Source organism: Natrix helvetica (genome assembly GCF_964273705.1).
Source record: "Natrix helvetica genome assembly, chromosome: 1".
NCBI classification, from domain to species: domain Eukaryota; kingdom Metazoa; phylum Chordata; class Lepidosauria; order Squamata; family Natricidae; genus Natrix; species Natrix helvetica.
Genome location: NC_138548.1, coordinates 128,404,588 through 128,426,031, shown reverse-complemented (window position 1 = coordinate 128,426,031; position 21,444 = coordinate 128,404,588). Strand labels below are relative to the sequence as shown.

The 21,444-nt window shown below is 37.7% G+C and overlaps 1 protein-coding gene across 10 annotated transcripts in view; it reads right to left on the bottom strand.

Moving 5' to 3' along the window:
- TNS1 (tensin 1) overlaps positions 1 to 21,444 on the bottom strand; it is a 401,394-nt gene that overhangs the window by 135,078 nt on the left and 244,872 nt on the right. For all 10 annotated transcript variants that reach the window (XM_081935971.1, XM_081935975.1, XM_081935973.1 and 7 more), the window contains one exon: positions 17,854 to 17,892. In XM_081935971.1, the coding sequence (XP_081792097.1) occupies positions 17,854 to 17,892 (39 nt within the window). The remainder of the gene's footprint in view (positions 1 to 17,853; positions 17,893 to 21,444) is intronic.

Genomic DNA, 21,444 nt, shown 5'->3' with positions numbered 1-21,444 from the left:
GGACATAAATTGTTTCAACTCCTACCCTCAAAACGACGCAATAGAGCACTGCCCACCAAGACAACTAGACACAAGGACAGTTTTTTTCCCGAACACCATCACACTGCTAAATAAATAATTCCCTCAACACTGTCAAACTATTTACTAAGTCTGCATTTCTATTAATCTTCTCATTGTTCCTATCACCCATCTCTTCCCATTTATGACTGCAGGGCTGTATCTTTGTTGCTTGTATCCTTACAATTTATATTGATATTGATTGTTTCCTGATGGCTTATTTGTACCCTAAGACTGTCATTAAGGGTTGTACCTTATGATTCTTGACAAATGTATCATGTCTTTATATGTACACTGAGAGCATATGCACCAAAGACAAATTCCTTGTGTGTCCAATCACACTTGATCAATAAAGAATTCTATTCTATTCTATTCTATTCTATTCTATTCTACTCTACTCTACTCTATTCTATCTCTGCCTTTGCAATTTTTCTGCATTCCACAAAATGCAGAAGTCTCTGCATTAAAAGTCTCATGTGGCATCTATCTAAAAAAGGGGCAGTTTTCTTGGTATGAACAGAGGGATGAATTATTCTCTCCAGTACATGACTCTCATCTGAATCCTCATCTTCAAATCTCCACTTTGCTTGGCTAATATCTTTATGAGGTGGGATCAATGTGGATCTCTCATTGACATGTTTATTTTTTAAGGTTATAAAACAATTCAGCTGGTTAGGCTCTTAACTTCTTCAGTCCTTCCTTTGAGGAAGTGCAAGCCATCAAATTTGTTCGAAGGCTCTGGTGGTTTCCTGCAGTTGGCTTTGGCAGCAAAAAAAGTTTCAAACCCCAAGCCAGAGGCTTAGCAGAATTGGTTAAAATACTCATAATTCTATTTTTTTTAAAAAAATGGCATATAACTGATGTCCTAGAAAACTGGAAGAGTTTGTTTCCAAAAGCCCCCGATCATTGATTACAAAACACTACAACTCTACCCACATGGGTATTTTTAAACAGCCGGATGGCTGAGCTCAGACTATTATGTTTGCAGATTGAATGCATGGTAAAGTGGGATAACAGCACAGCAAGCCCAGCTTTTGCTGTTTCTGCAACACTGTTTGTCCTGAAATGCTGTGGCAGTACAGTATCCAGGAGCAAGAGCATGCTTCTCCTTTTATGGGTAAAGCATTACACACAGCATTCAGTTTGCGTGTGGGTTCAGTCCCAAGGTTGCCCAGTTAAAAACAACTCGGGGTTAATGTTGAGAACTTAGAAAACTACTGCTAGGTCAGAACAGACAGTACAAAGCTGGAGGGAATATCGGGTTTCGCGACTATTGAAAAATTTATTTCAAAACAACTTAATTCCTTATCTTCACCCATGCCAGTGAAAGTTTATAACAAGGCGTGCCCAGCCTGACACAACTGTGACCTACAATAAGGGGGTTCCCTGAGTTAGAAAACCAGATATGTTGTCTACAACGGCATACATTTACAAATAAGAAAATCCATCAATAAAATCCATATTTTTATGGGATGGGATGGGATGGGATGGGATGGGATGGGATGGGATGGAATGGGATAGGATAGGATAGGATAGGATAGGATAGGATAGGATAGGATAGGATAGAATAGAATAGAATAGAATAGAATAGAATTTTGTCAACTGCGATTAGATTTTGCCAACTGCGACACATAAGGAAATTGTTTCCAGTGTAAAAAGCTCTCAATGTACATGCTAAGCAACAGAGTAATAATAATCATAACAATGATATTAGTAAGAAGGGGTAGTAGAGAAGACGAGAAGGATATTAATAATAATACAGTCAGACAACATGAGTAAATATACTTAGACATAGGACAATATTGTGAGGATTAGGTGTTCAATAGAGTGATGGTACAAGGGAAAAAACTGCCACTGTGTCTAGTTGTTTTGGCACGCAATGCCCTATAGAAGCGTCCTGAGGGGGAAAGTTGAAACAGGATGTGAGGGATCTGTATATATTTTCTCAGCCCTCCTTCTTACACTCAAAATATACAGGTGTATGGAAGGCAGCTGGTTGCAATTGTTTTTTTTTCTGCAGTCCTAACTATCTGTTGGAGTCTGTACCTGCCCTGTTTAGTTGCTGTACCAAACCAGACAGTTATAGAAGGACATATGACAGAGTCAATAATTCCCCCTGTAGAACTTTATTAATAGCTCCTGGGGCAGCCTGAATTTCTTCAGTTGATGCAAGAATAACATACTTTGTTGTGCCTTTTTAATGATGGTTCTAATGTTAGGAGTCAATTTCAAGTCCTGGGAGATTATAGAACTCAAAAACCTGAAAGATTGTCCTGCTGATACTGTGTTGTTGATTATAATAAAAGGTGGTAGAACATGAGGATTCTCTAAAATCCAAAATCATATTGCAAATGATGACAGGAGACCTGGGAATAAGTGGGATGAACACAAATGGGAAAAGCCTGTTTGAAAATATTGCCCATAAACCTGCAAATGTTTTGGGGCTGACTGTACCAAATGCTCTCTGTTTTTTCAGACTGCCTGATTACCCCAAATTCTCCCTCAATATGAGTATTATTTACAAATTTCATACATATGACATCCTTAAACAGATAATTTAAAGTCGCTACAGGCAAGAACAGACTTCTATAATATTAATCCTGAAACACAATTGTGGGTACTATTCCTTGACCAAGTCATGTTGTGTTATCTTAACTCTGAAAAGATGGTTAACCTGAGGTTCTCCCTCTCTCCACCCTACAAGCATCTCTCAGGTAAGAAGAAGGGCTTTACAAAAAGCATAGAAGCATTCCTTCTATTATGAGAATTTCTCTTTATCTCCTGCAACTTTTCTGTTGTAAATTGAAGTAGTCTTCCATATTCTGGATTGTTTTTTACTCACCAGATTAATCCCAGTTATGTGGGTTATGAGGATGGGGACATTTGTTTATTCACTTTTTTACTTTATGTGCATGCCACCCAATTTGAAAAGTTTCTGCAAAACTATTTCCATGGGCAGCTGAAATGCATGACAAGAAATTTAGAAAGATGCCTTGCCAGATCTTTGATCCATTCTAGCCTAATGCTCTCAGCCCTACCATGAATGGTCCTTCAGGGTTTCAGTTTGAAGTATCTCTCAGTTTTTAGTTAGAAAGATCAGGAACTGAATTTAGAAAAATAATAAAAATAAAAAATAAATAAAGAAGACACTTCTTTATATTTTATTAACTTTTCTTTCTCTTTCTTTCTTTCTTTCACTTTTAGCTTTCTCTTTGGGCTTTTTCTTTTTATTAGCTTGTATTAGTTTTTAATCTTCTTTCAAAAATACTTTTAATAAAATTATTCAAAAAGAAGAAATTGAATTTAGGACTTTTTGCAATGTTTTTGTTTTACAATGGAACTATAGCAGTCTGGCAGCTTCTTTTCAGATATTAGAACAACACTTAAGACTATTTTATTTGGAAGTAGCTTTATTACTGGCTAGCTAAATCATTTCTCTTAGTATTTCATCTGTCCTTTAATTTCATTGTAATATTACTCAGATATTGTTTCTCTAGGATGTTTATAAGATGAGATTTCCTTTTTTAATAATGCAGTCATAGCAGTCAAAGCATGAGCAATATTAGAATTAGTACCTAAAATCTATTTTAATAAAAACCATCTTGACAGTTAATTACAAAACCATTATTTTAACAAAACAAATCAGTAAGTAAATAAATACAATTTCTTCCTTTCAGTGGCTTCTGCTTGGTTCTTCACCCAGAATGTTGTTAAATGTTCCATGCATAATGCAATTAGCCACCTGAAGTTTGATGATGCAAAGTTGCATGCAGTCCTAGCTCATCCAAACTACTTCTAAAAACTGGTTCCTCTTTGCTGAATTGATTCAAATAACAAAAGCAACTTAGGCTCACTGGTATTGAAGGTACTTGCACTTCTCCAAGCCAGCAATCATAAAATATCAACCATGCCTAAAGATATTTGGAGGCTTTCAATGGCCCAGTGTTTTCTGTGGTTTATGTGCTGTGCTTGGTTAAAATGGAAATACTAAAAATAAAGCTTTACACATTAAATTCTGCAACCGTTCCAGGTTCCACTTAGTGTTTTAAAATTTCATGTTGTGTGCGTACATTAAGGCCTCTTTGTAAGATTTTCCTCATAGCTCATTTATCAAACTTTTAATTGTTATTTTTTAAGCAAGTCCATTCTTTCTTAGTTCAGCTATTGCTTCCCCATACCATACATCTTGTGCACGCTGCTACAGCTACTGTAAATCATGTCTTAAATTCCCCACAATTAGTCCTAAATCCATTGGCTTCTGCTAGTAAGAAAGAGGATTGAGTCAGTGTTTATCATTCTTGTTCAGTTCAAGTTCATTATTTGCAGCCTCAGTACCTTCCTGTTCTTTCTCTTCAAAGTTCAGAACAATGCATCACAAAATGAAGATGCATCCATAGCATGGAAGAATAGATGGAGTCAACTCAATATCCTGCAAATTCCTGCCAGGCTCTCCATATCTCAACTCCAGCCAATACAATTTAGACATGCAAGTCCAAAGGAATGCTCCGAAAGGAACACTCCTGTTGCTATCAGACAAAGGCCATGAGGCAGTTATTCTGTCTTTCCTCTCTTGAACAGATTTTTCTGGGAAAGAAAAAAAAAGGAGGGGGGAAACGAACAGGAAAACAAGAAGACTAGAAATAGCAGATAACACTGTCTGCACTACTAAAAATGAAGATATGTAGCACAGCTCTATAACCTAATCAAGGAACCAGTAAGGAGATAAACGACAATCAAGCAAACAACAATACTGTAATCAAGGAACTACCAACAAGGGGGAAAAACTGTATCCTCATCAACACTGGCAAGGCAAGTTACTGTATAGAAATAGGGAACAAACCCCACACCCACTAGCACTGATGATATTACCCATTCAGATAATGGAATGTTTTGCAAGCAAATAGCCAAGCTCAGAGAGTACAAAGGACTCCACTGTCTGCATGGCCAATAAATTTCATGAATAATTGCAAGGCAAGTGGTCTACACCCATGACATTGGTACTGATCCAGCATGTATGCTGCCTATTCTGCCTCCCAGCCATTAAGTTGCTCTGCTTCATTCATATATATTATATACTTTATACTAAAAGCAATAACCATGATTGCATCTGTTGAGGACAGTGCCTGGCTATAAAACCATAAAACCGTTTGATAAGTTTATTAGCTTTCCTTCTATTGGCTGGCTTGAATATATTACAATGTTTCCTGCTTGCTTTCATTGTCCTGAGATTAGCAGGTGTGAAGATGATTTCACAGATCAATTCAAAACACCTTGTATGGACTGTCTGAACACTATCACGTAGGTATACCTAAAAGCATCTTCAGACAAGGAAAATGTAATGATCTGAGTTCCTGAATATGTGATCCTGCCTTGGCTTACAATTATTCATAATATAATTGACATTCTTTTAAACCTGTTATTGGCCCTTTTTTCTCTCTGTAAATCACAGATTAATTCTGTGAACAGAATGTGAACTTTTCAACCCTTATGCATTTAAAAATATACAAGACAAATTAAGGAGGAGACATTGATCCCATAGGACCATCACTTTCATCTCCAACATGGAGTTTTCAGGTAAATTATAAACAGGTAAAAATTCAACAACAGGAGGCAGGATCTGTGCAAATACTGCAGGATGGGAAGAAAAGAAAGGAGATATCTATTTCAGGAGAATAGTCTTTACTAAGGGAATCGTGGTTCCCAAACATTAGGAATTTGGTGCAGGGGGTGCTTTTAGAAGAGCACTCCCTTACTTAGGTTGGGAAGCAGAGTTAGACTCTGTTCATGTCAAGGAACTCTCAACATGACAACATTCTGTCTATATTATTAGAGCATGACTGTTACCCTTGGACCTGGGACAGATCTCCAGAGGGAGTTCTCCAGGAGAACTTCTAATATCTCGCAGCTTCCTTGTCAAACCCACAATAACGGTTCCAGAGTGACTACAGCATGTGCCTTCTACAGATAAACTTACATGCCACACTGGAAAGCATTCTCAAGGACCCACATCTGGCATGTTTAATATTTAAATATGCCAGTATGTTTATAAAGATTAATCTTGCACTGCGATAATAAGCAAGTCAGTTATGGAAATAGCCTTACAGGGCATCTTGCCAAGAGAAGCTTGAAACCCTCATGCATCCTAAATAAAAGTCAAATTTTGGGGAGAAACGTTGAATTTGGAGGAACACTGAATTTATCTGGGGCTTCGGCAGATTTTCCATAGGCATCAGAAGACATGTTCTATGCAATAACTTGCCTAATTCTCTTTCTGCATGTAAACCATGATATCCTCCAAAACACTCTCAATGGTAGCAAAACAGTGTCCCAAATTAGATGCTTCTGGCAAAGAATAACAGCATATTTGGAAGACTTCCATACAGTCACCAAAAATGGAGACACGCTTATCTCAGGTTGCCAGATTAGAGCATTAAAAGTTGGTTTTGCCTCTTCTACCTGTTCTGTTTTATTGATATAATTGTAAGATAAAGCAATACTTTGTATTGCTAAATGGAGTTTCTGAGATAGACACCTCTTTTTTTTATTATCTACTCCAATAATGAAAGATACATGGCCCCTGAATAAAGCCATTCCATTTTGCTGCTATGCAATTATCAGGGTAGTAACAAATAAATATGTTAAGAGAAAGCACACTATATCTTTGATTCAGTGCAGCAGATTCTGATTCACAGTTGCCCTCTTTTAGCAGCAAATGCCTGCTTCTTTAGCTGCCATATGAAGTTGTGGTCAAGATGCTCCCTGGGTCCTTACACTGGATTTTAGGCTGACATGCAGGTTCATCTTGTAATGCAGACAGAGCAACCCACGGGACATGAGTTGCTACTCCCTTTCTGTTTCTGGAAAGATCTGGGGCAAATGAGGAATTGTGTCACCTAGAGGTGACACATGTACCAACCATTGAAGACACCTGCTCCCCCACTGTATCCTCAAGCATCCTAAGACTGCTTCAGATTTCTCATCCCTTTTGCAAAACTAAGTTTACCAACTAAGTTTACCAACTAAGTATCTTGAAGGACTTGAATAATAGCCCAATCTCTCAACTGCACAGAGCGGAATCCCCCAAAAGATGATGATATTCCTCCAGAAAGCTTCTACCTGCATTCTTCAGTTTCCCTGAAAAAATTGCCTGGATAACCACAATAATAAAAGCAAAGCTGTTTTGTTGTTGTTGTTGTTGTTGTTGTTGACTGGCAATCCAGGATCTACTCAATTATGTGCAGAATAATCTAACACACATTGCTTAAGCAAGCCTACATCAGCATCCAATTTGTCATTCCTGAGATTTCCAGATGCTACCACATGGTGAAAATGCTTCCCACCTCATGAAAGGCTGTGCTTATTTTAAGTGCAAGCCTCATAAAATGTTCATACCCCGAACAGAGAATATTAGTAATCCCAATCAAGGAAATGCTTACTCTTCAGGTTTCTTCTAAAAGTGGCTTTTCTATTATATAGCTGGTAAGGGGGCTGACCCAAGGATACATCCTGCCCAGCCCCACTCCCTGGGTGATACAAGGGCAGCGTTTTCACTGCTAAACTCTGCTTTAGTCAGAGTTGGCAGAACCAGACTGGGGTCTAAAATATGGTTGGCCCAGGAAGTGGGTGGTTAAAATATGCAAGAGTTCCCAAGTAATTTGAAGCTTTTGCTAAGAGAGATCCCACCCTCCCAGACTCAGTGGAATATAGTCAGCCAAAAGAATCTGCCTTTGAAAGCTGGACACTTCCTATATAAAAATGAAGCAAAAAAAATTAAAAACCGATTGCATTAGTATTGTTAAATTAAACATAGTGAAATGCAATGTAAAAATAATAGAAGGGCAACATTGCAACCGAGCACCAATTTCCTTGGCGCAGGGGATCCAATGTGTATACCAGCAACCTTCAATGAAAGAGATCACTCCAAGGGGCTTGTCCAAACCTACCACACCACTAAAAAATGCAGGAAAACCCATACAATATAAGTGGATGACAAGCAAGAAACAAGCATCGGCCCTTGGGATACAGTTTCCCCAGAACTATATAGAAAAATTACACCCATTAAATGATCAACTGCTGTGAACATGTACAGGTGGGTATATGGATAATGAAAAAAGCTCAGCTCTAATTTATCTAACAACCTACTTTGGCTATCTTTTCACTATTGTGCCTTGAGCAGATTTCTCAAGGTCTTGGATACATGAGATTAATTCTGGCATCTTGATTCTGATGAAGTGGATAGGGTGATCTGTGGGATGAATTCTACCATATGTGGTCTCAATCGTGCCCAAACTGGATTATTCAGGAAACACATTGCAGTAGAACCATGGCTAGATTAAAGTATCTTTTGGGGGAAGGATCCAGTTGATTTGGGAAAATAGCATTTCATTCACAATCATTCTTTTTTAAAAAAAGGTTGTTGAGAAAATAATGGAATTGGAATAAAATATCCTAGTGGAAGCAGATTATCTAGTTCTTTTCCAAATGTGATTCAAAACTGGACATGGAATGGAAACCAACTGGTCACCCTGACAGCTGAACTCTGGATAAGAGAGCGCATGTCCTGTCCCTTTTAGCCCCCCCCCCCCCCCAGGTGGCCTTTGATATCACTGATGACAATATTCTTCTAGGGTCTCTGCAAGGATTAGGAATGGATAGCATGTTCCACTTCTTCCTAAGCAGATAATATAAGGATAATATAAATAATATAAATAATATAATATAAATAATAATAGAATAGAATAGAATAGAATAGAACAGAACAGAACAGAACAGAACAGAACAAGCGTAACGTAACGTAACGTAACATAACATAAGAGAGAAGACACTCACAAATGTCTTATGCTCACTTATGGTTTATCTCAGAGATCATCCCTTTCTCCTCTGCTGCTTAGCAGCTATATAAACTTGAGAAGACGTCAGCTCAGCATGAAGCATCATCAATATGCTGATACTAACAAATTACATGTCGCCATCTCTAGCAGTAAAAGTCTTTGCCTGGAGGTTGTGAGGAATGAGATGGGAAGAAACAAGTGATACTAAATCTTGGAAAGTTGAACTTGCTGCTTATTTAGAAACTAACATTTTGCCTGACCACAGATAGCTCTCAATGGGGAAGGGAAGCATTTTGACTGACCCAGTGACAGCTCCCTTTGAAAGGGGAGTTCTGTGACTTACTACTAGATAGGAAGGTAGAGAGAGTCATTTGGTGTAGTGATTAAGGCACCAGGCTAGAAACCAGGAGACTGTGAGTTCTAATCCTGCCTTAGGTATGAAGCCAGCTAAGTGACTTTGGGTCAGCCCCTGTTTCTCTGCCCTAGGAAGCAGGCAAGGGCAAACCACTTCCAAAATCTCAAGAAAATTTCATAGACATGCTTGTCTCTGTACTCAAAAGTATCCCCTCAAAAAGACAAGTAGAAGCAAGGTCTTTGCCCACATGTAACAGGTAGGTTGATGTTTTCAGGGAAGCTTTAACACAGGAAGTAATAGCTATGTCTGTAGATTATCAGCTAGATATTGAGAGTCTTCAGGGCATTTCAGCTTCTCATTTTTGTATAGCTGGTAAACCTCAATCATTCATTATCGAGTTTCCTATATTTGTTGTCAGGAATGACATTTTACAAGAAGGCCTGATCCCACTGAGTAATTGAAAGGGGGGGATCATAAATTTCATATTATATTTTTCCTGATTAGACTAAAGTTCAATGACACCAATGTTCAACACTACGAAAAATATTGCATGAGAAAAGAATCTTCCTTATTTCACCTGATACCCAGCCAATTTTTAAAATTATCATTATTATCAAGTGGCGTTTAGAAAACAATATGTAATTCTGTATAAATAAATAAAAATCTTATCCTTTTAAGTTCCGGTAGAAGAGGGAAGATTATTTATTTTTTCCTGTCATTATAATTATTTCTATCCAAGCTTTTAAACTTATCTCTGTCTCTTAATTACATGTTCTTTTTGTATTCATATGACCTTGTCTAAAGGGAAATATTACAAACAGCAAAGGTTTTTTTTTAACCAACCTGTATTTCTTTTCCTCCTTTTTTATTTCTCCCCCTCCTCCTTGCTTTTCCTTTTTTTCTTCTAAATTTACCTTCTTTAAAAATCCATATATTTTAATGGGCTAATTGGTAGAACATTTTCTCCATGCCCTGATAGTTTTTGTAATATTTTATTATCCGGTTAGCTAATATCCTAACATTTTTGACTATGGGAAAACAGGATTTAGAGATTTTATTTTTCATTTTATTATTTATTTTAAAATTTATTATTATTATTTTGAATCATTGCATTTTTCTTATTTTGGGAAGCAGTAGCTTTTCTTTTGATACAATCCAGATGCAGCATGCTTGGATAAAGTAACATTCCATTTTTCTTAATTGTTGGTTTTAAAACTATTTAACAGCAGTCTGGAATATTAAAGGATTATGTGTCCAGCTAAGCATAAACAAGTATTGACCAAATTTAAGAAAAGGGGTAGGAGAAGAACTCAATTTGGTTTTCTATAGTATCCCTATTTCCTCTTTAATGGAATGTTTGGATGGAAAAAGTTTACATAAGTGACAATTCTAAACATTCAAGAAATGTCATTTTAATTAACATTTTCTAAATTTTCTGTGAAAAAATATCAGAAAGATAAGTCATTTTTAAATGTTGTTGTTGTTAGTTGCGAAGTCATGTCCGACCCATCACGACCCCATGGACAATGTTCCTCCAGGCCTTCCTGTCCTCTACCATCCTCTGATGTCCATTTAAGCTCATGCCTACTGCTTTGTTGACTCCATCGAGTCACCTCATTCTCTGTCGTTCCCTTCTTCTTTTGCTTCAATCTTTCCCAGCATTAGGCTCTTCTCCAGTGAGTCCTTCCTTCTCATTAGGTGGCCAAAATATTTGAGTTTCATCTTCAAGGTCTGGCCTTCTAAAGAGAAGTCAGGGTTGATCTCCTCTAGGACTGATCGGTTTGATCACCTTGCAGTCCAAGGGACTCGCAGGAGTCTTTTTTAAAAAAAAAATACTTATTGCCATATATCAAGATTTAGGAAAACTGAATTTCTATAGTTCAATCACAAATACATAATTGTTTTGAATATCTGTAAACTAAATGAGCAGATCATGTAATAGGTGGAAGTGATATGAATCAAACTTTTAATCTTTCTTAACATTTCACTACCTAAATTATATTCTCAGATTCATAATATTTTCCAAGGCTACATGTCTGAATTTAGCTGAATGAATATGTTGTGTTGTATAAATCTTCCCCAAAGGGAATGCTCTTTCCTGTCTTCCATATAAGAGAAATTATTTTTGGTTAGATTATTTCTTGATAGTTCATTCTTCTGTATCTAAACTTAAAGCATGTGATTCTAGTACAATTTCAAATCATGCTCTTGTGATCCTTACTATTTTATCTGCTTTAAAAAGTACATGCATTCTTTACATGGTCCTTGAGTGTATCTTTGTTGAACAATACAGACCTTGCTAAACAGATGGAACAGGAAATGGCAGAATTTTTTTATTAACAGTGATTCAGTTACATCACTGTCTTTGATATAGACCATTTCCAAAATATTTAGGGGTTGAATGATCACATATGCTGCTTATAAAATAAAGCAACAAGCTTAAAAGGTAAAGTCATTGAATTATTAGTTCATTATCCTACCCATTTCCTGACCAATATCTTACAGTTTAGTCTCTGTTAAAGATGAATTTAATACTGTTTTATGTTCCAAAGTAGAATTTTATTATATTACATCAGCAAAGCAGAAATATTGAAAAAGGCCAACGAATGTAGCATATTCTTCAGGCAAACATAAATGCACCATTTATTGGACATGCAAATGGTATGCAGATTCCCATTCTTCAGCAAAAGATGGCAAGACAGTTTGCTTTTAACAAAAAGTAAAATTATCACAAGGACCAGATCACTAATCTAGGTTCACTTTCTTAGTTTAAGAAACCATCACTAAAGATAAATCTGTGAAATTGGAGAAAACTCCTGATCTTTGATGGTTCGGTATATTGTATATTGGGCCCTATAATCTCCAATTTTCCTGAGTGACTTTTTTCCCAAATAAATCCCTGTTTTTCAGTTTTAATGAGGCAAATATTATAATTATTCTTAAACCAGACAAGGATATTACCATACATTCTAATTATTTATCACTTGCCTTATACAAATGGATGCTAAGGATTTTAACAGCTGCAGGTAGACCTCAATTTACAACAGTTCAGTTAGTGACAGTTCAAAGTTAAAACGACACTGAAAAAAGTGACTTATGACTATTTTTCATAGTTACGACCTTTGCAGCATCCTCCTGATCATGTGATCAAAATTCAGATGCTAGGCAACTGGCTTATATTTACGACGGTTGCAACGTCCTCAGATCATGCCATCCCCTTTTGCAACCTTCTGACAAGCAAAGTCAATGGGAAAACCAGATTCATTAACAATCGTGTTGCAAATTTAAGAACTGCAGTGATTCACTTTACAGCTGTGGCAAGAAAAGATGTAAACTGGGGCAAAACTCACTTAACAAATGTCTCAATTAACAATAGAAATGTTGGGCTCAATTGGTCATAAGTCACAGACTACCTCTATTTGGAACCAGTTTATCCAACTACTTCCAACTACTGCAGGGGTGTCCAAACTTGGGAACTTTAAGACTTGTGGACTTCAACTCCCAGAATTCCCCAGCCTGCTGGCTGGGGAATTCTGGGAGTTGAAGTCCACAAGTCTTAAAGTTCCCAAGTTTGGACACCCCTGAACTACTGTGTACCCAGCTCAGCCAAGATTTATTCAGGATTAGGCTTCTGATTTTTATAATGTTCTTGTTTTAACTTAAAATAAACAGGATTCAGCAGCTACAGCCCTGAATGTTGAAAAAACATTATTGTATGGGTTTTTTTTTTTAACATGCTCTTACTTTATGGGAGTTTCCTCAAAAATGTTTTTGTTTAGATTAATAGATTAGATTTATTTAAAAGAAATAGACCAAATAAAAGAGGAGGTGGAGTTGCACTATATATAAGAAATAACTATGTCTCTACAGAAATAGAGCACAACAATAATGAGAACTATCTTGAATGCATTTGGGTCAATATTAAAGGTTGTGGGGGAAATGACATTGCCATAGGTCTATACTACAGGCCACCCAACCAAGCAGAGGAAGAAGATGAACTTTTTGCTAGTCAGCTAACTAAGGTATGTAGGAAGCACACCACAATAGTAATGGGAGATTTTAACTACCCTGACATCAACTGGGAAACAAACTCTGCACCAAGTGGAAGATCCAACAGGTTCCTAACAAACCTAGCAGACAACTTTGTTTTCCAAAAAGTAGAGAAGGAAACAAGGGGATCAGCCATACTGGACTTAATTCTCACTAACAGAGAGGAAATGATAGAAGGTGTTGAAGCCATAGGAACCCTGGGGGCAAGTGACCATGCAATATTGGAATTCAACATTATCCAAACACAAGTAGTAGAACAAAGTCAAACTAGAGTCTTGGACTTTAAGAAAGCTAATTTCAATAAACTTAGAGAGAGCTTGGGAAAAATTCCATGGATGAGAATCCTCGAGGGGAAAACAACTCAAGAAGCTTGGGAAATTTTGAAAAATGAGATTAGAAAAGCCCAGTCTAACACAATACCAATGAAGAAGAAAAACAACAGCTCCCAAAAGAAACCAGCATGGCTGCATAAACAACTATCTGACAAACTGAAAGACAAAAAAAGTAAGTATAAAAAGTGGAAGGAGGGGGACATAACTAAGGCAGAATATCAGCAAATAGCCCGAGCCTGTAAAGATGAAGTGAGGAAAGCTAAGGCTCACAATGAAGAAAGGCTTGCCACAAAAGTAAAAATTAACAAAAAAAGCTTCTTCCAACATGTTAAAAACAAGAAAAAAGTTAAGGAAACAATTGGTCCATTGCTAGGAGAAAGTGGCAAGAAGGTGACAAGCAACAGGGAGAAAGCAGAACTATTTAACTCATGTTTTGCATCTGTCTTTACACAAAGGGATAAAACAGTCCAACCTATCAAAAGCAGCACCACAAAATTAGGAACACAAATTGAAATAGGGAAGAAAATGGTAAGTGAGCACCTGTCTACCCTAGATGAGTTCAAATCACCAGGACCGGATGGATTACACCCCAGAGTTCTGAAGGAACTAGCAGACGAGATCTCAGAACCACTGAATTATATCTTTCAGAGATCCTGGAACACCGGGGAACTACCAGAGGACTGGAAAAGAGCTGATGTGGTTCCCATCTTCAAAAAAGGGAAAAAATTAGATCCAGGAAACTACAGACCTATCAGCCTAACCTCAATACCAGGAAAGATTCTGGAAAAAATAATCAAGCAACGAATTTGCGAACACCTAGAAGCAAACAAAGTAATAGCCAAAAGCCAACATGGATTTGTCAAAAACAGATCATGCCAGACTAATCTTATTGCATTCTTTGATAATGTGACAAAATTAGTGGACCAGAGGAATGCCGTTGATATAGTTTACTTGGACTTCAGTAAGGCTTTTGATAAGGTAGACCATAACCTACTACTAGATAAAGTAGAAGAATGTGGGTTAGACAGCATCACCACCAGATGGATTGGTAACTGGCTGACCAACCGCACTCAACGTGTAGTTCTCAATGGAACTGCATCTACATGGAGGGAAGTATGCAGTGGAGTACCCCAAGGCTCTGTTTTAGGCCCAGTACTCTTCAACATCTTCATCAATGATTTGGATGAGGGAATAAATGGGGAACTCATCAAATTTGCAGATGATACCAAGCTGGCAGGAATAGCCAACACTCCAGAAGATAGGCTTAAGATACAGAAGGATCTTGACAAACTTGAACATTGGGCACTATCTAATAAAATGAAATTCAATGGTGAAAAGAGTAAGGTTCTACATTTAGGCAACAAAAACGGAATGCACAGGTACAGTATAGGTGATACCATACTCAGTAGTAGTAACTGTGAAAGGGATCTTGGAGTCCTAGTGGACAACCATTTAAATATGAGCCAGCAGTGTGCAGCAGCTGCCAAAAAAGCCAACACAGTTCTAGGCTGCATCAACAGAGGGATAGAATCAAGATCACGTGAAGTGTTAATACCACTTTATAATGCCTTGGTAAGGCCACACTTGGAATACTGCATTCAGTTCTGGTCGCCACGATGTAAAAAAGATGTGGAGACTCTAGAAAGAGTGCAGAGAAGAGCAACAAAGATGATTAGGGGACTGGAGACTAAAACATATGAAGAACGGTTGCAGGAACTGGGTATGTTTAGCTTAAGAGAAAGAAGGACTAGGGGAGACATGATAGCATTATTCCAATATCTCAGAGGTTGCCACAAAGAAGAGGGAGTCAAACTATTCTCCAAAGCACCTGAGGGTAGAACAAGAAGCAATGGGTGGAAACTAATCAAGGAGAGAAGCAATTTAGAACTGAGGAGGAATTTCCTGACAGTGAGAACAATTAATCAGTGGAACAGCTTGCCTCCAGAAGTTGTGAATGCCCCAACACTGGAAGTCTTTAAGAAGATGTTGGATAGCTATTTGTCTGAAACGGTATAGGGTTTCCTGCCTAGGCAGGGGGTTGGACTAGAAGACCTCCAAGGTCCCTTCCAACTCTACTATTGTATTGTATTGTAATATAATTTACTCAGATCTTGAATCATATAATTTACTCAGTTCCTAAATCAGGAATTAAGATTAATGGTGTGCCTCTCCTTTATGAAATTTATGAGCTACATACCAAAAATGCCCCCTTTTTAATGGCTTAAGGACATCTTGTCTAGACAATTAAAAACACTGAAAACATTAATGTGAGTAGACTTGAGTGTAGGGAATAAAATTCCATATATAGATCACATGGTAACTTTTACAGATAGACCAAAATTCTCTATTCCTAATCTTATTTCATTAATACATGATTTCCATACCCTGATTATTCTATAAACGAGAATAAATCAGAATTTATGCCAATAGGACATTTCTCATTTCATTAATATATACGTTTCACATCCTGCCTGATTATTCTGTAAAATGGAATAAAGGTGAATTTATTTCCAATAGCAATAATCACAACACTAATTAGTACAGTATTGTGGTTTTAGGTTGTGTTCCAACCACTTCGTTTATCTTGATTAAAGCTTTCAAAGAGATGGCTTATTAAGATACAATTTGAACTTATGCTATTATTGCCACATTTTAGTGTGAAATCAAGAATATTTTTAATATGACCCTGTATAGATTGCAGTATTAAATATGCATGTGTTTTTCTTTCCTTTATAGATATTAATTAAAATGTAATGACATGAAGAATGGTGGATTTTTCAGAGTTAAGAAAGTTATCTCTGAATACCTAAAATCTACATTTGATCTGTCACAATGGATTGTTGACATGTGTCACTTGCCAATAATTGAACAACTTTTTACAACAAGGAAGATTTGAAAGCAATATTGAGACATTAATGTTAGGTAGGGTGAATGGATGAGACAGACTCAGGGTTCAGCAACAAATATCCCTTTATTAAGTGACAACTATGTACAATCCACAAAGGCTCTGTCTGGCAGCAGCCCTTTTATAGGGAGCTGTCAGACCGACCATTCAACCAATCAGATTTGAATATAGTTCCCACCGGAACAGAGGACCTTGGTGGAAACTACTATACTTTCTGTCAGTATGTAACAATTAAATTCTCACATGGTCCCAAGGAAATGGTCTGTTACCAGTAGTTACAATCCCTCCTGTTGAAAAGGGAGTGGTTTCTAGGCCGTTGTATCACATAGACAAGAGAAACACAATAATTTGAATTTTGTATTCACTGCAAACCTTGAATACTGGGCAATCATGGGCAGTTATTGGGCAATCACTGGCATTCTTTTGTAATTTTGTAGCATACCTTTGCTACTATAAATCTACTTATTAAAGATTTGGAATTCTTGGAAATCTGTTTTTATGGCTTGTTGTCTACTTGAGAATATCCAATATAGGGAAGATTTTATATGGGCTCCATCCCAACTCACCAACCAAGATTTATATTACCCAGGAAATCTCAGGGTATCATTTTCTAATATTAGGCTTCTGAGCCACTGTGAGTTCTCAGCCGTAATATGAGAGAATGTCTGAGGATCTCTTAAACAAGGCAAATCTTGACAGAGTTTCAATTATTTTTGGCATGGAGGAGGGAGGGGGAGAGGTAAAAAAAGACAATATTGCTTCTTGCTGGGTCTATAACAGTTCCCTGGCATTTTGTTACTTCATTGTGTATAACACATTCCTCATCATCATCATCATCATCTCCTGCCTTCATTTTCTTTCTACAACAGGAGCGCACATTCCCCAGACTCTTATCTTTCCCATAACACAAATCTTGTAAGACTGAGTTAGGCTAAAAGAGAGAAAGGAAAAAGTGGCAAAAAGACCCCAAGCCAGCTTCCACATCTAAGAATGGACTTGAATACGCTATCTGATGATTTCTCAGCCAGCATCTTTAGAAATATACCAAAATGGCATGGAGTAAATCTAGATCAATATTGAAAATCGAGTATTTTTGCAAACATTCAGAAAAATCCATTTAAAATAAAGAGCACCCAAACTTGCAGCAGAGTGTGCATGCATATGGGTGTTTTTCCAACAAGTTGCTGTCTCTTCTAATTCCTAAACTTCACCTACCAACTTTCATCTCAACAGTTAAGTGCTTTAGGCAATTTTCTGGGCAGAAAAATGAGCTACAATAGATAAAAGCAAGGCACAAAGAAAAAGAAAAGGAAACACACTTACCAGCTCATGATTGCCAACAGGCATGCAAGGTGTGGCAGCCTAAAAGAGCAAGACACAAAGGAGACCCAACATTAGCAGTTGTAACACAGAAAAAAGCAAGATAACACACATTTCACCTGAACACTGGATGTACCTCCCTCTTACCATCTAACAGCAGTCACATTTCTTTATTTCTTTACTTACTTACTTACTTACTGACTTACTTACTTACTTACTTACTTATTTGATTTTTGTCCCAAGTAACTCAAGGGGGCAAACATGCATAATTCTTTCTCCTCCTCATTTTCACTCATAACAACGCTATGAGGTGGTTGAGTTGAGAGGGAATGACTGGTCCAAAGTCACCCAGTTGGCTTTCATGCCTATGGCGAGACTAGAACTCTCACCGTCTCCTGGTTTCTATACCTATGGCTCACCACTGCACCAAACTGGCTCAAATACTTATTTTGGTGTCCAAAATAAACCAAATACACCAAACATTGATGTTGAGCTTTTCTATCTGCATAGAAATTATTGGCTCCCTCTAAAGTAACTGAACGTTCAGGCAGATTTCAGAATAGGTGTTTTGGAAAGGATCCAAAATGTACATTGATTGAGTGATCCACACTGTAAGAACCAATCAACATTTGCTTTCTCAAGCAACTGCCCAGGATTGAATGAAAGCTTATCAAGGCTGTACTCCAGAGGATTTGTTCACTAGACAACATGACTTCCAAGGCCAGAGGTCTAGTATTATAAGAATACTAGATTATTATTGAGCAAAAGGAGGGATACAGCAGTTTTAACACTTAATTCTTTATTTTAGTTTTTTTACAATTCTAAAGAAAGCAACTACAGTGCTTGGCAATAAGGCAGGACTTAAAATTATGGGCTTGGATGAGACCCTGAACCCCATTTTTTTCATCTTTTATTGCCAAATTTTACTGGCAGCTTTCAAAAACATCCCAATGTCTGGCTGAAAAATAATAGTAGTAATTGCAGTACTAGTAATAATAGCACCTATGTGCTTCATATACCATGAAAACAAAAGCAAACATAAATTATTTTTAAAAATGTCACAACAAAAATAAAAGTAGAATAAAATGCAATGGGAAATAGCAACCTGTTTGGGGAAAACCACTGTGTCAGTCTCTTGCCTATCATGTCTCTGAATAGAACACACAAAAAGTGTTGCATCTAGCCACCAAAACCTATTCTTATTATATTTATATCCTATTAAATTCAACGAGGCTTACATTCAGTCTTCCTTTCTTTTTATTTTCAGAATGGGAAGATGAAGAAAGGGAGCATGTGATGGCTCCAAAACCATTCAATGAAATCTATGGTGGTATGCGGACATACACCAAGTACATCCGGATCTTCTAGTAAGCAGTAAAGAGATGGAAAAGTCCTGTGAATATTTTTGTACAAGTCCTGATATTTCTAACATTCTAAAATATAATATTGAATAGTAGCATACCTTGCTCACGAGATGTTGTTTTGGATCAATGATCAGAAAACATCTCTGCAATCTCTCTTTTATATCCGTTTGTTTCACAATACCACTCTAAAGCAACAAACAAACCTGCTTCATCTTGCAGTCATGACTACTTCTTAAGATGAGGAAAAATATAGGAAAATAACAGTGGTGTGAAGGCACTGAATTCCACTAGAACATGATAGCCAGAGACCTCAAGCACCCTAGATTGTGGATCATGGTTTAGTTTTTGGTATGAATTTGTTAGCCACATATTCCCACATCATCTCAGAGTTGACAAATAACCCTTACATATGCATGTCATAATCTAGTAATCCTGAGGTGGTATTCAGCAGGTTCTGACCAGTTCTGGAGAACCGGTAGCGGAAATTTTGAATAGTTCAGAGAACCGGTAAATACCACCTCTGACTGGCCCCACCCCCATCTATTCTCTCCCTCCCGAGTCCCAGCTGATCGGGAGGGGGATTTTGCAGTAACCTTCCCCTGGAGTGGAATGGGGAGGGAATGGAGATTTTACAGCATCCTTCCCCTGCCACGCCCACCCAGCCACACACCCCAAACCACGCCATGCCCACTCAGCCACGCCCACAGAACCGGTAGTAAAAAAAATTGAATCCCACCACTGAAGTAATCAAAATATGTTATTAGTATTAATATTTAAATATTGAGAATTCTTCACTAGGATTTTGATTTTGATCAGGGTTGCTGTTTTCTTCCTGAACCATCATTATGCATGAATTTCAGGGAATTATTTGGACGGGGGTGGGGGAAAGTTAAGGGTTAAAAGAATGTTTCCCTATTGCCTTCCTAGCACACGGGCTCTCTAGAAGAGCTAGAAGGCCTCTTCCACACTAGCTCATCCGATCCCCAGAGGCCCCTTTATGTGGAAAAACTATTTGAGTGCTAAAATAAGTAATAATAATAATAATAATAAAAAGTTGGTCTCAGCTGAGAGAAGTCTCATGTCCACTTAATTGAACCCCCATGCTACAGAATGCTTATAGAACAAAAGGGGACAGGGGAGGTATGTGTTTTTTTTCCACAAATGCCATGTAAACATCAAATCCAGCCAAACTTCAGTTTCAATCCTTTCCAGAGGCAACTGCATTTGGCCTTTTGGTCCTTGGGAGATGTTCTTCTATAATGTGCCAGTTCTTTTCTCTTTCTTTTTTCCCCCCTCCTTTTTTTGTACTGGAAACTGCTTACAATCTTTACTGTTTACAGAAAGAAAAAATGAAGTTATTGACTTCCAAACAGCAGAGGGCATCAATAGATTAGCTTGAGAAAGAACATGAAGTCTAATCACGTTTTGTTTTACAAACTGCTCTTGCGTCTTCATTAATAGATGCAGGTTCCTTTGCCAGATTATGTAGGTATGTCTGGCTACATGGTCAGACAACCATGTATCTTCTGAGCATGGTTGAAGGCAACACAACACCAAAAACGTTATGTCTACTCTACTCCCATCACAGTACTATGTGTTCTGTCACTATAATGCCTTATGTCAGGGGTTCTCAACCTGTGGTCCGCAGACCTTTGGGGAGGGGGCGACTGATGTCATCACAAGAAGTTGCCAAAGACTTGAAGAAATGTTATAATTTAAACCTTGAGTTTAAACCTGGGGGGGGGGGTCGGTGGCCATGGTCTGTGGCCACAAAAATTTTAAAGGTGGTCCCTGATGAAGAAAAGGTTAAGAACCACTGCCTTATGTCCTCATTCATTCAGTATCCAGAAAGGTATTCTTAGAGCCTTTCCACACTTACATCTCATTATAGTATAAAACTATCTCAACTTTTTGTATTTTCTCTTGTATCCTCCTCTTTCTACTGGCAGTCTAGAACTAAAAAAAAATGAGTTGATCTGTTTAGGACAGAGTTCCCCAACATTTTCATCTTTTGGGACCAATGGGGGTGGTGGTTCTGCATGCACAGTGGACAAGCGTGTGTACATGTGCAGCAGCTCTATTTGTGCAAGCGGCAGGCACACCCACACGCTGCTCACACAAATAGAGCATGTGCATACACCCTCGCTTCTTGTGCAAGTGGGGATGTGCGTGCTCGCCCACCACTTCTACTCCCCATTTCCAAAAGGCTCAAGAACCAGTAGTGGGCTGC